Raw genomic sequence first — 17,876 nt, 5'->3', positions numbered from 1 at the left:
ATGTGAATGTCTGTTGTCTAGACAAAACAAAGATGTGCTGAGGTAACTTCATCAAATGCTTCCAAGCCTCCAGATAAATCTGGGCAGCAGTTTCGATCTGCTCAGCAAAGAGAAATGCAATTTTGGCTTTTGTCGCTGGGGAGTTGGCAGATGGTGCATTGTAATGTTAAAGACTGCAGTTTTCCAGGCTCATGTTCTACTATCCCCAAGCCCCTGACCAAAGCAGAGTGGGTCCATGTGTCTTTGCCCACGATGGTGAAATGTTACCAGGTCACCTCTGCAAATATTGAACCTCGCATTTGTTCTCCTGCAAGGGGTGCAGGATGGGCTGAGTGCTCCATCACTGCTCTCCCAATCAATGCAGCCTTTCAGAAAGCCTCTACTCACTCCTGTCTGTTTTTAAACTGCAGCGATGAACGCAGCAGGAGAAGCCCTGCTGCTGCTGAAGGCTTCTGTCTGGTGTCGCAACAAGCCACCAGTTCCAGCACACTGACCATGACGGTCAGAAAAAAAAAGAAAGAAAAAAAACGGAAAAAAAACTAACAACAAATATGTTTTAATTAAATAAATGCAAAATATTTAAATATATATATAGTGCAGGAAAGTTTTCACTTATTCAAGTGGATGAGGGTTCAAATCCTTATTTACTCATTTATCTATTTTTGGTAACACTTTAAAAAAAAAAAGGTTCAACTTGTTAACATTAGTGAATTAGTAGGTGTGGGAATCAATTCAATTCAATACTTGGGGTCACAATTCAAAATATTCATGGTGGACTTGCCACATCATGATAATATTCACACCGTTTAATATTATTTGGTGTAAAAAAATGGTTAGCTCAGGATTGATGAAGGTGATGCTATGAATTTTAGATTTCATTTTACTCAAATTAAAATGAACCTGAAAAATGTTAGTAAAAAAAATAATGAATTGACACACTTGAAGGAATTAGTTGGACTAGTCAACTAAAAATTAAGGACACAAGAACAACATAAAACACTGTACGCACGCTGTTGCTGATTTGCCTAATTGCAGTAGCAGTATTTAGTGACAGTCTCGGATGCAGGATATTTTCAATCACTATCACAAGCTGGAATTGTTGTTCGTTACCACAGGAACCACAGATACCGTCCCACATAACTGGCATAAACATAGGTAAATAGGTATACCCAAGTAAGGCCCATTACTGTACAGTGCGGCAAGCCTAATGAATACATTTCAATCTAGAATGCTGTAGTGTTCCCAACATACCTCAACTTCACTTTACAAAGCTTGGATATTGCATTATGCCACTTTCACACCACAAGCAGACATGAATGGCACATATTTCTTTACCACTGATGTTAAGAATTTAAGGTGAGGAGCATCACACTTCTGATGTTCACGCTCTCATTGGACTCAACACAATTGCTTGTAATTACTCCACTGTGCTCTCTAAACCATCCATGTGCTGCACTGCCTTTGCAGTAGATGCATTTTTTGTTTCAAAAATGACAAAGACCATTTTTATAGGTTTATTATTATTATTATTATTATGAATCAATAAGAAATAATAGTGTATAAGTATTGTTAAAATGAACAACAAACAAATAAATAAAAAAACATCCATTCAACTGATTTGTTCAAAAGGAACAAAAAGCCCATGGTTGTGTTGCAGCGGTTCTGCTCTGGCTTTGTTTGGAACAAAAAAGTAACTGTCTAAAACATTTTGTCTAAAACTTTATTGAATTGGTGCATCAAAAACAATATAAAAATGTTTCTCAAGTAAAACAGTTATCAAAGACTTTGTAGGTGGTTGCTTTGTTGTCTTCTCTAGTTTTCCCTGAGTTAAGTTTGACTTAAGCCCCCGGAGCCATTCAACATTTTCATCAGATATAAACTGATCCGGTGAAGCAACAGAAGGGGGCGATGCCGTTTGGAAAAGTATCTCTGTGGGACTGCAATCTGAGCCCCATCATCCCAGCTGTGGCTAGTAACCAGTGCGACCAGCTCAGCTTAACATATGAATTACAGAGAGCTCATGTTTAACAGCGGAGGAGAGTGGCAGTCATCCGCTGACATCAGGTCAAACCTCCCGGATACACAGAGTTATGATTCAACAAAAAATCTCTCATCAAGACGAAATGCATCTCTCCAGACTTTCGCACATTTGAAATGCAGTTTCTCACCTCTGTCTTTAAACCATAAAGAAAATCAAGGCTTGTTTATTTGCATATCCATGTTTTATCAAAACATGACCGGTTAGGCTCAGGCCATTTATTATGAATCGTCTCCTTCATAAACATGAATCTGGTGGTAATCCCACATGCTATGTTAAACAGCACACCATAAATAATGTAATTAAATTCAATAAACACACCTGCTTCTGTAAGCCAGTGGCTTAGCTCTAACAGCTGGTGAGTTAACGGCCAAAAGCTCCAGAGCTCTATTCTCTAGAAAATATAATGCACTGATTAGTTCTCCACACATACATCCTGCTCACATCCTGAGACACTAAACGGCCCAGGCATAATATGCAAAACGGCTGGCCATTTGCATAAGGTGATTTTTCCAACGGTAAGAAGGGTGCAGTCAAGAGCAAACAATCATCGCCCACACGTGCTGACTGATTCCAGCTTTAACTAATGCAAATATGGGCTGAAAACTTGAGCAGAAAACATGGTTACTTCCTGAATATCACACCACTGCACTACTCACTCACCCCTTCAACACACAGAATAGGAGGATAGAAAGCAAGGACCATTGGCATGATAAATTGAGCTTCAACACATTTGAACATCAGATTAAAGGGTGAAAGGATCTCCATATGAGCTTGTGCATTTACCCCGATGATGCTCAGGTCTTTCAGATAGTCCATCCTGGGCTGGGCCTGCGGCACACATCCCGCTAAAACCACCTTCTTTTTCTGCTCCTGAGCTTTCCTGAAATAAAACACAAACAAAACATCACAATCAACATTAGTTTGGCATAGTGGCAAAAATGACTGATCAATGTTCAAACATATTCTGATATTAAAGTGACATGACGTGAAGGCCAAGTATGGTAACCCATACTTGACATTTGTTCTCATGCATTTTAACCCATCCAAGTTAGTGCATACACATTAGAAGCAGTAACACAGCGCAAACCATGGACACACACCCCCAGAGCAGTGGGCAGCCATTTTTGCTGCGGTGCCCAGGTAGCGATTGTGGGTTAGGTGCCTTGCTCAAGGGCACCATCATTTCCTGCCGGTATTGAGTATCGAACCTGCAACCTTCAGGTTATAAGTCTGACTAACCATTAGGCACAATCAATCACTCATTTATATATTGTATATCTGAACAAATTTCACAGGCATGACAAACAACGATGGAATGACCCAGCAGGGGTCAATATCAAAAGAAGCAGTCAGTTAGTAGCAGTCAGTAACCCTTTAAGCCCTGAAGGCAAATTTATTTGTTGTTAATTTGCTCTATAACAATCCAAACTTGCCTTAAAAACTGTAGCCATTTGAAATTAGAGTCAACCACTGCATTTTAATCACAATCCAAACAAAGATGCTACACACGCTGTTTTTGATTTAAATTAGATTGCATAATTTCAAGACTTGAAATTTCAGAATGGTCTGACTTTAGCTTTGTGAAATTGTTACATAAGACACACCTGCATAAACAAAAACAGACGGACTAAATGAAAATGTAAATTCACTCTCTGACAGCAGGTGGCGCTTATGGAAAAGAATTATTTCTTTAGGTATTGCTTTAAAAAAGCAGTTGCGCTTATTAAACACCACTTTATATGGAGGTAAGAGGAAAAGAAAATGCCATTGAAACTATTCTGAGGACAGTCAGTTTCCTTCAGAGATCCATGAATATAAATCCCCACCCCAGTTCAATATTTATATATTTTTTCTTCCTATATTTCGAGCATCACCAACTATGACCTTCCTGTGCCTGGTAATTTCTCTGCTGCGCGTCTGCGCTCTCCTCTTGGCGTCCGTCTTCAGCTTGTCTCATCTCTGGCCTGTGTTAACGTCCTGTTAAAAGCCTTTGTAATATTTTCACACAAATGGCATTTGGGGAAACGATTGCAATGCAGTTTGTGTGAAAGTCTAAAATAGAGATCATCCAAAATTAAACTAAAAACCTTCCAGTAGCCGATCTTGTGTTTGGAGCATAAACCGGCCGTTTCCGATTTATGGCCGGTTGACCGGTGCATCTCTAGAAAAAAGGTCGCACCACAATAATTATTTGTACTCTCACAAATGCTCCCAAATAAATTTTGAGGTTGCACAGATTCGATTTCGGGAGCATATGCGATATTTCGAGCCATGATAATCTGTTTTTTTTTTACTTATTTTTCTGTTATTTTCGGGAGCTACCGAGTGAAAAAGATCTACTAGTCGATCGCGATCGACGGATCAGCATTATGGGCTAGAGAATACCCATAATACACTGTCAGGGTCGCGCCAAATGAATTACCGCGTGTAGTCAGAAGATGGTGCCCACAGCTGAATCATTCATCCATTTTCCAAACCAGTTGTTTAATGTGGGTACAGGTTAATACCATACATGTATAAATTCCTTTTTAATTGATAATTAAATTGTTTAATAAGGTTAATACATGCTAGTTTCCATTAAAGAGTTCAAGATACATCTTTTCATTACTACTCGAGCAGCCAGTTTGCTTAGTTTCAAATGATTATTAAATGGCAAGCACAAACTATTCAAAAGCGGCAGCCGGCGCACTCATGGCCCTATTTTAACGATCTAAGCACAGGGTCTAAAAGCGCATGGCACAGGTGCACTTTAGGGCGTGTCCGAATCCACTTTTGCTAGTTTAACAACGGGAAAAATGGTTGGCACACCAGGCTTCTCCAGAGACAAAACGTATCTGCTCGTGCGCGAGGTTAAAGCGCGCAAGCAGACCATCTACGGGACAAGCTGGTTTCCACCATATCTTTATGTACACAATATTAATATTTTACATTGTAATCCCTTTAATTTTAATATTTGGCATGTTTGTGTGCTGCTACGCGTCCCTTTGTGTGTAATAAGCAGAGTGTACGCGCTTTGTGGACCCGCCTATAGGCTCATATTACTAATGCGCCCTTTAAATAAAAAAATACTGTGCCATTATACTTTAGACCAGGTTTTTGTTGGTCAATATTGCAGTCTATTTCAGTTGCCTCAAAATAGCAATATGCAAACAATGTGCCTGAACACACTGGTTTTCAGCACGCCCATGGGCGCAAATGCATTTGCCATTTCAACAACGTGGCGCAGGACGTAAAAATAACTATGTCAGGCTGAAACTAGCAAAAAACACTTGTGTTGCACCTGGCGACGCATTGCACTGGGTGTTTGATAGGGCCCTCAGTGTCCGAATTCGCTCACTCATTTTCATTCACTCCTTCAAGTGGACTAATGTAAGAAGTAGTGAATGAGGGTATAAGGTAGAGATCTACACGGAGTCCGGGTCCGGGTCGGATCCCAATCTATTACTTCGGGTCTCAGGTCTGTTTAACATTGTGTGTAATACCCGTCGATCGGACTCAGAACACCCGGCCGTGATCAGAGTCAGTCAGCATTGTTTGTTGTGTGTTTTTTGCAACTTGCAACTTTTCTTATCCAAAAAAATTAGGATAAGAAAAGTGTGAGCCGGGAAATAAGGTTAAAAAAACAAAAACAAATTGCGTTAAAAAGCTCATAACTCAGGTTGCTCCAGGCAGCTAATGCGAATGTGTGGCAGATGACTGCAAATATATAATGCTAACATCAGCGGCCATGGCACTGAACGAGCAATCGTTATTATAGTTCAAAAGGGCAAACAGTCAAAGTTATTATGCGAGTTAACTCGAGTCGAAATGCAAATCTGCAAAGTCACATTTGCCATCTGTCACCATGACATCAAGTGGACTTTTGAAGCTAAAATAATGAGTGGATTAGGCATACTTGGAATAACAACAGAGGAACAACATGGATAAAACTTTCTTGTCGGAGGATTGTAATGCATCACAGTCAGGTGCAAGGAAGAGAGACGACGGCTACTAAAATTAGGTAAGACAACGTTTTTTTTTTTTTTTTCACAACTTGTTTACTGACTTGTTAATAGCAATTTAGTGTGGAATGTGTGACAATCGGGTCCAGTCGGGTCTGTGTCTTTTTTGGACCCGTGTAGACCTCTAGTATAAGGTGTGATTTCAAACACAGATCTGGTGTTGTTCAGTCAATAAAATGGTCTCTTTAATGTCCTAAGTTATTGGAACTGTGACTTTAATAGTCTACCACCTATAAACTGTTAGTGTCGTAAGGACTGTTCCACAGGTGCATGTGCAATTGTTTGTGTTTCATTGAACAAGCATGAAAAACATTGTTTATACTAGGGGTGCAGCTCGGCTTTGTTTGATGGCTTCCTCTTGATCACAGTCCAGAGGTTTTCAATGGGGTTCAGGTCTGGAGTTTGGGCTGGCCGTGACAGGGACTTGGATCTGGTGGTCCTCCAGCCACAACTTGACTGGCCTGACTGTGTGGCATGGAGCAAACCAATCATTTAAATTGGGGAACAATGTCAGCGCAGAAGGCAGCAATTTTTCCTCCAGGATAACCTTGTACGTGTCTTGAATCATGCGTCCATCACAATATATATTACATAAAGTAGTAATACTGAATGTATTTTCATCTACTGGAGACACAAACTACAGATGAACCATCATTACACAGGCATAAATAGGTTAGTACAGCGAGCAACAAACCCAAAACACATCTATATCAGACAAGAGCAAGACAATGAAGCTTACAGCAAGTTACACCTGTCAAACTGTAGACAGTGAGAGAGTAGCGAGTGTGAAGACAGTGAGCAGCCAGGAGTGAGCTCATGTGAAGTGACAGTGATGATGAGCCACTGAGGAGCGCTGGTAGAGACACGGGAAACTCAGTTGGAGAGACACACAGTGTCGCCTCTATTCAACACTCTGAAGACATGGACAAATAAATGCTTTGGGCTAAACGCTAAAGGATCAGAAAAGCAACAGAAATCTAAAGAACACGATCAGAAGAAAGTAAATGAGGTGGAGATGTCTCACAAGAAACCACTAACCAAGCATATTTATGAGGACTAAAACAGATGGTTTTGCTTTATTATTTTTGTTTGAAATGCTTTTTGCCCATAATAGTTCATGGAAAACAATGATGAAAACGTTTTTTTTAGGTTTTTAAGTAGCCCAGAACTACAGTTCCTAATGTAGCCAGACAAGAGTATGAACCAGAGTCTGGAAGTGAAGCACCATTGACAAACATAAACCCTCACTTACACAAGGTGGGCCAGCGTCGGCCAAGATCATTCTGGTCAATTGTGCTTTCTGGCCAAGCAACGTTCTGCTGTCTGTTGTCCTCCGTTTTAATAGCAGTTAACAACAGTTAATAACAGTTTAATAACAGTTGGCCATTGACTTCAATGTTTCAGAGATACACACAAAGGTCAAGAGCCTGGAGGACTGTTCCTCATCACTATACATGTGAGATGATCATGGTGGTTAGCACACAGGATGAATGTGCCTCCTCTTTTTCAGTGTTTTGTGATGTGTTGATGTTCAGCAGGAATGGCAGCTGCTATCAGAGGACTGTGGTGCTCTTATAATATTTGTTTTTTTAGCATGTCAAAATGCATTCTAGTTTTTATTGTTTTTTTTTTATGTTATGTTTATATTATACTTATAGATTATACCATACTATTAACATACTGACCCCACCCATACACCTCCCATAACTGGTTTTAACTAAATTAAAACCAATACTTTCATTGTATACATCTTTTTAGTTTATCAACCTTAAATTGATAAGTAAACTGGTCTGTAGCATTGCACGGTACACCGGTACTACAGTAGTATACGGTAGTATCGTCATTACAGTAGTACCATAAGTAATGTATGTGCAGCAGTTTTAAATATTTATTTTAAATGTTAATTTTAACACATCTACTAAAACATTACAAGAGAGACTAATAAGAGTTTAAAAATTAGCAGCTCAAACATCATCATATCTTATATAAGAATGTATGCGCTCAGTTTGTCCTTTGCTCATTTGACCACTTCTGGAACAAATCTAATGTTTAGTTTCTAGAATGACAAATGCAACTCCATTCAACTCCAGTCTGAGTCGGGGCAACAATAAAAAAGCTCCTGTATGAGTTTTATATAAGGAGTGCTGATCAGCACGATAGCAAATGTGATTGATTTTTATGTAACCAGTTCAATAAACAAAAAGTTGTTTTAGCTCTATTTTACCAATGAAAATAGCTTTAAACAAAGAGGAACTGTTAAGCTTCCAGCAACACACTGCAGCGTTTTGTTTCTGAATTAATCAGTGTTTTTGAACGATTCGGGTGAGTCAATTCAGCCATTCATAAAAACAATCTTGTTTTGTTACTGAATGAAACAGCAGTTTTGAACAAATCAGTTAAATTAATGATTCAGTAAATCAATCATAAAGAAATTAAAAAGTATGTATGTTATTTTATTTTTTCCAACACTTCATATTTCTAAATTCAGAATGTTATATTTAATCTCAATAACCTTATTTATGCAATTGTAATTGAGTGCAAATGCATTAATACCACCTCTGAGCAGTATTAAACTGTCAGTGTAAATGCATCTAAATTTCCAGCAGCTAAACATAGGACATCTGCTAAAGGATATCCAGCATAGGACATCTGCTAAATTTCACTTGCAGCTTCTGTGCCACTTCTGCAGTGCTATATTGCAGATTGATTTTGTTTACACTGATTTCACTTGATTGGTGACAATAGCCAGTTATTCATTCTCATTAATAAATCTGGTCTGTTTTCATTTACATCTATGCATTTATGAAAATTTGGTTCATTTTGTTGATTTGAATTATGAATTAACACAATACTGTACGGTATTGTGATACTACGTGGTATTGTGATACTTCAGCTGGTATAGACCTTATGCGCCAGAGAAACAAGCGCACAGCCATCTTTAGAATATTGTCTTTGAACTTCCGTTTATGCGGTCGCTCTGTATATTTCTATGGCATCGCTGTCGAGGAGTAATTAGCTGGTGAAGTGGATTTACTTATTGTAAAGTTAACGAAAGTTATTATGAGGATTGCAATGTTTAAAGTAGATGTCTTAACAAATGTCAGTATACCGGGAAGATTTTAAAACGAGCTGTTCATTCATAAATACGTAAGATCGCTGTGAAAATACAGACCGGAAGACAAAAGACAAGGAGCACAGCGCTGAAAAGGGGCAGGGCTACATAAGGTCTATACTAGTATCATAAGATACGTTCGTGGTATCATGACAACCCTAGTCCTTAGCAACAGTCCCATTGTTTATCGGGCTCAATCTGGCAGCTGCACGAAACAAACTCACTTGTATTCGAGTTCATGACTCTAAGCCCCAGCATTGGGCTCATAGAGACAAACTGGATTGATTTCTGATACAGTGAGATGAACAGGTCAGATGTGAGCACGTACATTGTGACAAAATTGCCATAGCCTCTGTGATTGATCAGCATACAAAGCATTGTCCTCAGGTTTTGTGTCTATGTGAGCGTGTGCATGTCATCTGTAGTGATGTGCCAAACGCTGTAGCCCTGAAGAACTGAACGGTGTTCAGGAGATCTCCACCTGATATCTCTGGACATCTGCTGGAGCACGGGTCACTGGCGTGTGCTTACACTCACAGTAGATCTACAGCGCAGTTACAGCAACGATGGCACAAACCGCTTCTGCGACAGGCCCGTCCCCTCCAGTGCCACGGCAACAGCTCAGACGCTGGAAGCTGATTGGCCATTTTACTGAGGACAAAGCTGTTGGGAAGCTCATGCACTTAGCAGACGCCGCAAGTTGAGCTAGACAGGAAGGCGTCAGCGGTGTCCACGTGGACAAAATAAAACTGCTTCACATCTCCACTTATGTAAAAAGTGTAAACTAGCATAACATTTATAAATGATTTAACAATCACAAAAGAAAGCATATCGAAGTGTTGAATATCAGCACGGCTGTGATTGGGCCATAAGCATGCAGTTTACGCATATAAACAAGATGTCCATAATTAGAAACAAAAATGTTACCAGTAATGCAGCGTAAAGTACCAGTACTGTTGGACTGTTATGGCATAACTTTTGGAATGCTGATGCAAGTACCAGAAGTGTTCTATAAAAAAATTAAAATAAAAAAGTAAATGTAAGAGACAGACCTGGAGCTTATAACACTGAAGACATCTAACTTGACTTCAGTAGCAAGAGAGAAAGACAAAGAAAAAAAGTGTGTGTAATGAATGAACAGCAGCTGTCTAAAAAGAGATGCTGTTCCTTAGATGCCAGCATGTCCATGTACTGTACCATTCTGTAATGCAAATGAATGATGCAAGACAAGGACTGAAAAGAGTTCTCTAAATTTCTCTCAGATAAAAACAATGACCACAGACATGAAATATTCAGGTGATGCACCTCAAGCAACTGTGTCAAAACAGCGCTGTTTAGCACAGTAAGACCTCACTATGAGTCCTTGACTTGGAAACTAAAGCATGTTTGGGACGATTTGTTCCGTACAGGACCAGATGCAGGATCACACATTCCGACCAATGAGTCACAGATCAAGCTGTCCAAACACTCAAGCGTGAGATGGTCAGATGACTCCGTTCTCTTCTGAAGTATTGTGTTGTGTACTAAAACACATTAATGACAAAGACAACCTTGGGGACAAACACAAACTGAAAGTCTTGCAGCATTAACAGTCAAAAACAGATGGCAATCTTAACCAAGTTTGCCCAAACAGAAACGGTTCGACAGCAGCATGATTGTTGTGTGTGTAATTGCCATATCTGTCTTTCTGTATGTGTGTAATCCGAAAATGATGCCCATACTGAGAGGAAAAACACAAAATCAAGGCAGGTTAAGGTGCAGAGAATTGGAATTGCTAATATTTTGATACTAGTGCAAAAGCAGTTTATCATGCAACACTAACTCACATTAGTTTGTCTTGGTTACACCTGTTTCACACATACTCCGTTCAGTTCGTATGAGGGAACATATGCGGTGCGGAAGCAGCGCGGGCTCATTGTTCTTTCACATAAGACAAGTTTGCAGTGTGCAGCGCAACTTCTCCACGGCAAATACAACTGTATATGTTCAAATCCAAACATTGTTAAAGTTACTGAAAATACTTTTTCATCATTGTGATTTTCTTTGCATAATACAATCTTTCATAAACGTATTCACGTTCAAAATAAATATAAACAATGTGTAATTCCATTCCTCACTGTTATATTTATGTATGTTGCACAAGCAAGTGGAAAACATTTAAATATGGTACTTCTCTTAAAGGTAGTATTCACAAACATTTTAAAAGTACACCATGTAACTTCTAGTGGTTAAAACAAAACAGAAGAACATTGTGGTTTGCAGAAGAACATTGTTTTGGTTGTGCTTTGGCTCTGAGTGATTGTCGGGATGAATATGGTTCTTTCCCATATCTAAAAAAGAGAGAGATTATTCTACCGCTCATTAACAACCACAACCACTGGCTCTGCTCCCTTTTACCTAAACTCATTACTCCAGACTTACGTGCCATCCAGAAGTTTGCATTCTGAAAGTGAACGCTGCCTCGTGGTGCCATCTCAAAGAGCAGGGACGGACTGACAATCTGTGCGTTCTGGAAAAGTCCAGAACGGCCGTCCAACCGAGGGCCGTCGGCACAAAAAAAGTGTAATAAAGCAATATGAACAGCCAACAGCAGGGGCACTAATACGATCACTTATATATGCTACGTGTAAAAAAACAACAACTGAGGAAGAAGAGTCGGCCTACTAGCCACTGACAGAAAGTTAGTTTTATAAGGCTTAGGCTACATATAGCTACTGCACTTTTAAATTTGCTTTTACATTATATTTGAATAGTTAAGTTATAGTAGGCTAGACTATATAGCAGTGGTCTCCGACATGATGCCTGTGAGTTGCCCGCTAAACACATTCTATAAATAGACCCAACTTGTCAATAGCGATCCACTGTAAATCGGGGCTCCAGACCTCGACTAAATAGTATAATTTTGCAACTTTTTTTCGTGCCGGTGCAACTAAACATTTGCCCTTTTGCCTCTACAAAATTACCCAACTCTCTTTAATTAGGCCTATACACTGTCATTAAGAAACATCAAATGACAAACGCTCAAAAAGAGGAACAAAACTTGTTTGATCTGAGCAGCGCAGAGCAAGCCTCGGCCCAAAAAACAACGATCGCGGCCAAAGCAGCTGTGCGGGCTGATCTCGATCAGGCGAACATTATTACACAGAGCTGCACGATCCACTGAGAAGCATTTCAATTCAGCGCAGAATTCTCTATCTCTCTTATAAACCCACAGATGACATTGTGATTTAAGCTTGTTAAAAGCCAGATGAAACAGCGCTGATATTCTGAACATATTGACGCAAAAAACAGGCGAAACATTGTTCCAAGAACAAACCATTTCACTCCACAACTTATGAATTAACTATAGTAAAACTGTAGTAAAACAAACTTTTTGGGCAGAAATGTGCCTGTATATATTCATATTAAAAATGCTGTTATATTAATATAGCCTAGTATAAATTTATTAAATGTTATGCAGTAATGTTTTTGTTTAGAAGTTATGGCAGTTTATTTTTTTATTTTTTTATTTATATTTATACTAAATGTTTGGTCTACTGTTTTTGATAACACTCATAATTTTTCAGGAATTGTTTATTTTTTTTATTTTTAACGCTTGTAAGTCTGAACCAGAATATCAAGATATTTTATTATTTCGCATATGACAAACAAAAATCCCTTCTGGATTATTTTATCCCTTGAGGTAGCCCTCGCACACAAAAAGGTTGGACCCTGGTATATAGTAACTATATGTTTTATAATTACAAGTTTGTGTAATTTGGGGTTTCTGTAGCCAGTGACATTTCATTATTTGTACTTTATGGCATTGTACATTTTTTGTTTTTATTTGAAGGCTGAGGCTTCATTAATAAACACAACCCCAATTATCATCATTGTTTTGAGATGTTAATTGCTTGTTTGATAGGCTACAGTATTGTGGCATAGTATCAGGACATCCTGGCTAGTGTCTGTCGCACACGGCTAGAGGCGAATGGCCGGATGATATGGGCCTATTTGGAAGAAAGTCCAGGGCTGTTTTTTAGCCCCAGTCCGTCCCTGGCACAAAATCACTTTCACAGACCTTTTCCTTGAATGTTCCCTGCTGGTGAAATGATCTACTTAACTCAACCCGAGCTGCTGAGTCCGTAGCCATTTTCAAGAAACAGCTGAAGACGCATCTCGGCAACACTTCATCCATTAATACTAACACTTTCTTTTCTTTTTTTCTCTTCTCTTCTATATCGATTTAAAAAATTACACTGAGTTAGACTAAACTGGGAAAGGACACAGCACTTGCATATTGTTGTCATATTGTTAGTTTGAATGATTCTATTGCTCTCCTCATTTGTAAGTCGCTTTGGATAAAAGCGTTTGCTAAATGATAAAATTTAAATGTAATGTAAACATTCACACCATACACCGGAGCAACGTATCTTTGTAATATGACAAGACATGCACGGGTGAACTTACTCGCACGGGCGAGTGACGCATGTAGGCAATTTTCTGCTAGGTCTAAAGTATAAACACTTACGAGAGGCTTACCATAGTTACCATAGGGTAAGACAAAAACACGTTTAGGAAAAAGTATTGATGATGTATTGACTAATTTAAATGTTGTTAATTTTGAACAAACTTTTTGGTTACTTTGAGTCATTGGAATGGTTATATTACTTATTTTGGATTGAATGGTGGTCGTTTCGCACCCCCCTGGTGCCCGTGAGCGGAAAATCCGCACTTGCAACTTTGAGCCGGCGGGCCGCCGGCCGCCGCGTCAGGAAGTATCGTGTGATATCAGGTCTCGCGATGTAAACAATTGCTTTACGGCCAAAAGAAATCTGCTAAAATGCTGTCATTATTGCGCTCCCTCACGCTGTTCGAACCCGAATGAAGAAGACGTTTTAAAGAATGTCCCGTCTGCTTTGATGTCGCTGATCTACTAGCCTCTGGTGTCTAAGAATCGCCAACGAGTTTTTACAACAGTGTTGTCAAATATCAATTCCGAAGCTGTGGGGGGAGCTCTAGAGAGAAACCTGCGAGCAAAAAGCGAGAATACAGCGAAGAAATCCCGAAACTACTGAGCCCTGCTTTAATTAAAAAAAAAATTTAATAAACTTCACACAAACAGCCGCTCCCATATATTTTATTTTGCATTTAAACCTTTATGCAAGAAATTCATCAGGCCATTTGTTTTTCCACCTCCACAAAAAAAAAAATGTGCTTTGTTTTTTAAAAATGAAAGGTATAGAGTGTAGATTTCCTTGCTTTACCCAGGGCAGAAATTCATATGTTGACTGTGAAACAGACTTGTATAGTAAAATGTACTAAATGTTCATGTCAATTCATGTTCATTTTGACCACGAACAACAGCAAACATAGACACTGTGCGGAAATGATCGCTGTATCGCACCGATCCTGCAATGCCCTGGCTGCACTGCAGTGTGAATGCTCTAACCTTTTAACATGGGCACGAAAAAAAATGCACCGTATACACAAATGGGTATGTGTGAAACTGCCGTTAGGGTTAACTATGGAGGTCAGTGAAGTAGAGAGGTCCCCTTCCTGTTCGCAGGAGTGATGAGATAGTTAGTAGACTGTCCTCACTCAATGGCTGGCTGTCTGATTGTTCTCCGCGTAATAATATAGAATTCATAGACAATTGGACAAGTTTTTGGGGGAGACCTGACCTGTTGAAAAGAGATGGTATTCATCCCTCCTGGGATGGTGCTGCTCTTCTCTCTAGTAATATGTCACATAGTCTTAGAGCTCAAACATGACAATCTGGGGCTCAGGTCAGGAAGCAGACAGACTGGCTAAACCAACCGTCTGCTAGCTGTCTCACATCACCAAGGTCAGATAAATCCCATCACATTGAGTCTTTCACCTAGATATCATCATATAGAGACTGTGTCTGTTCCCCGAACTAGGAAATACAACAAACTCCTAAACCCATTCAAGGGTAAAAATTGTATTGATGTTCAACAAATAAAAAGCAGATATAATACGGATGAACAAATGATAAAGCTTGGGTTGCTGAATATTCGATCCCTTACTTCATAAGCAGTCATTGTTAACGATATGATTACTGACTATAATCTCGACGTGCTGTTTGACAGAAACCTGGCTAAAACCAGACAATTATATTACTTTAAATGAGTCCACCCCGCAAGATTACTGTTATAAACATGAATCTCGTCTGAAAGGCAAAGGGGGAGGTGTTGCTGTAATTTATAGTAATATCTTCAGAATTACTGAGAAGTCTTGTTTTAAATATAATTCTTTTGAAGTGTTGTTGCTAAATGTAACACTATCTAGTGTAAATGATAAATCACGTTTAACATGTGTGCTGGCTACTGTATACAGGGCACCATAAAGATTTGATCAAAGAATTTGCTGATTTTCTATCAGAGTTAGTACTGGCTGCAGATAAAGTACTAATTGTTGGTGATATTAATATACATGTAGATAACGAAAAAGATGCATTGGGATTGGCATTTAAAGACATTCTGAACTCTATTTGAGTTAGACAACACGTGTCAGGACCTACTCATTGTCGTAATCACACTCTAGATCTAATATTATCACATGGAATAGATGTTGATGCCGTTGAAATTCTGCAGCAGAGCGATGACATCTCAGATCATTATTTAGTCTCGTGTAAACTTAATTTAGCCATGGCTGCAAAGTTGACTCCGTGTTACAAATATGTTAGACCTATCACTTCTGCCACTAAAGATTGCTTTATTAATAATCTTCCTGATCAGTTTCATCATCTCAGCATCCCAGGTAGCTTAGAAGAACTAGATAATGCGACAGAAACTTTTAACTCTCTCTTTTCCAGCACTTTAGACACAGTTGCTCCTTTGCGCTTAAAGAAGATTAAAGAAAATAGTAGGGCTGTATTCTTCCAGTCGATTAGTCGATTATTTGGTCGATACGTTCTGGCTCGACCAAAATTCTGATTGGTCGATTTTTTGCCGCGTTCATTTCATTAGTTTTGTCGCGTTCATTTACCGGTAATCAGTTTTGCCGCGTTCATTTCATCAGTTTTGCCGCGTTCATTTCATCAGGTGGAAAGCACTAATTGCTAATGGGGGTGTTTTCAGAGCACCCCTGTTTCACAGGTAACAGTCTGTCTTCAGAACACCCCCCTTGTTTTCACTTCTTTTGGATTAGCCCAACTCACCGGAGAAGACGGACAGATTGAAGAAAGTAGGCTACTAGAAGGTTTGCTGAATATTACTTGATCTGGTTTGTTTAATAAATATTATTTTTTATAAAAGTGGACGTGCCTTTTGTGTTTAAGAGTAAAAGCTTTAAGTTAATAGTCTATTCGTGTCTCAGCCGCGAAGCTGAGCTCCTATGTTCAGCCCATAGACTGTAAAAAATAGGTTCAGCCTCACTCTGTGCGAGCTGCACAGAGCGGCTGAAATTATAGAGTCTGTCAGTTATTATAATACATATGACAGAAACAATTGTCTAAATTATGTTACATATTCCTCAAAAGTTCTTGTCATGATATCACTAGTTGACAACATAGTACTATTTTCGGAAATCATTGGCTATGATATTGCGCAGGTGCACGTGATGCAACGCAGACAGACTCGTGTGACTCATTTCAGTGCAAGTCAAAAACGATTTAATACTGCAAATAGCCTACTAGTTTTTTTTATGTTTATTTATAATTCATTTAGGCGGACAACAAGGCTACCAAGTACTGCGCACAGTGCGCAGCTAATTAAACGTTTTTTTTTTCTAACGTCATTTTTAGTCGATTTTAGTCGATTTTTAGTCGAAAACTTCAGGACTTCAGTCGACCAAGATTTTCTTTGGTTGAGTACAGCCCTAGAAAATAGTCCAACACCGTGGTACAATGAGCACACTCAGACCATTAAGAGAGCAGCCAGAAAAATGGAGCGCAACTGGAAGAAAACAAAACTAGAGGTATTTCGCATTTCATGGAAAGAGAGCTCGATTGCATATAGAGAGGCATTAAAAGCTGCTAGATCTGCTTATTTTTCAAACCTATTAGAAGAAAATAAACAAAACCCTAGGTGTTTATTTGAAATAGTGGCTAAACTAACGAAAAATTTATTCTCAACCCCAGACGTTTCTAAAAAACACAGCAGTAATGACTTTATGAACTTCTTTACAAACAAGATTGATAATATCAGGGAGAAAATTATAACTATGCAACCGTCTACTACAGTATCCCATAAGGCAGTGCATTGTAGTCTCCTTGAAGAAAAATTTGATTCATCCGTTGCTACTGTATAGGAGAGGAAGAATTTACTAAACTCGTTAAATCATCTAAATCGACAACATGTATGTTAGACCCTATACCGACTAAGCTGCTGAAAGAGATGCTTCCAGGTCACAGATCCTCTTCTTAATATCATTAATTCATCTTTGTAAATAGGATATGTACCGAAAACTTTTAAGCTGGCTATGATTAAACCGCTTGTTAAAAAAACGCAACTTGATCCTACAGAATTAGTCAATTATAGGCCGATCTCGAATCTGCCTTTTCTGTTAAAGATACTAGAAAAGGCAGTATCCTCACAACTATGCTCCTTTTTAGAAAGAAATGGTATCTGCGAGGATTTCCAGTCAGGATTTAGACCGTACCATAGTACCGAGACAGCTCTCATTAGAGTTACAAATGATTTGCTCTTATCATCCGATCATGGTTGTATCTCTCTATTAGTGTTACTCGATCTTAGTGCTGCATTTGACACATTCACAT

General features: G+C 39.0%; 1 protein-coding gene and 1 long non-coding RNA gene across 2 annotated transcripts in view; both read right to left on the bottom strand.

Moving 5' to 3' along the window:
- cdkal1 (CDK5 regulatory subunit associated protein 1-like 1) overlaps positions 1 to 17,876 on the bottom strand; it is a 344,073-nt gene that overhangs the window by 215,281 nt on the left and 110,916 nt on the right. The window contains exon 5 of the mRNA XM_082150344.1: positions 2,825 to 2,921. Coding sequence (XP_082006470.1) covers positions 2,825 to 2,921 — 97 coding nt within the window. The remainder of the gene's footprint in view (positions 1 to 2,824; positions 2,922 to 17,876) is intronic.
- On the bottom strand, positions 7,656 to 11,630 carry LOC309484290. The gene is made up of 2 exons (XR_014200825.1): positions 8,706 to 11,630; positions 7,656 to 8,633 (listed from the first exon to the last, which is right to left on the bottom strand). It is a non-coding gene; the product is annotated as an uncharacterized lncRNA (long non-coding RNA).

The sequence above is a fragment of the Leuciscus leuciscus genome, assembly GCF_965113295.1.
Source record: "Leuciscus leuciscus genome assembly, chromosome: 20".
NCBI lineage: Eukaryota > Metazoa > Chordata > Actinopteri > Cypriniformes > Leuciscidae > Leuciscus > Leuciscus leuciscus.
The sequence above is the reverse complement of the archived record's forward strand: the minus strand, read 5'-3'. Positions and strand labels throughout refer to the sequence as shown.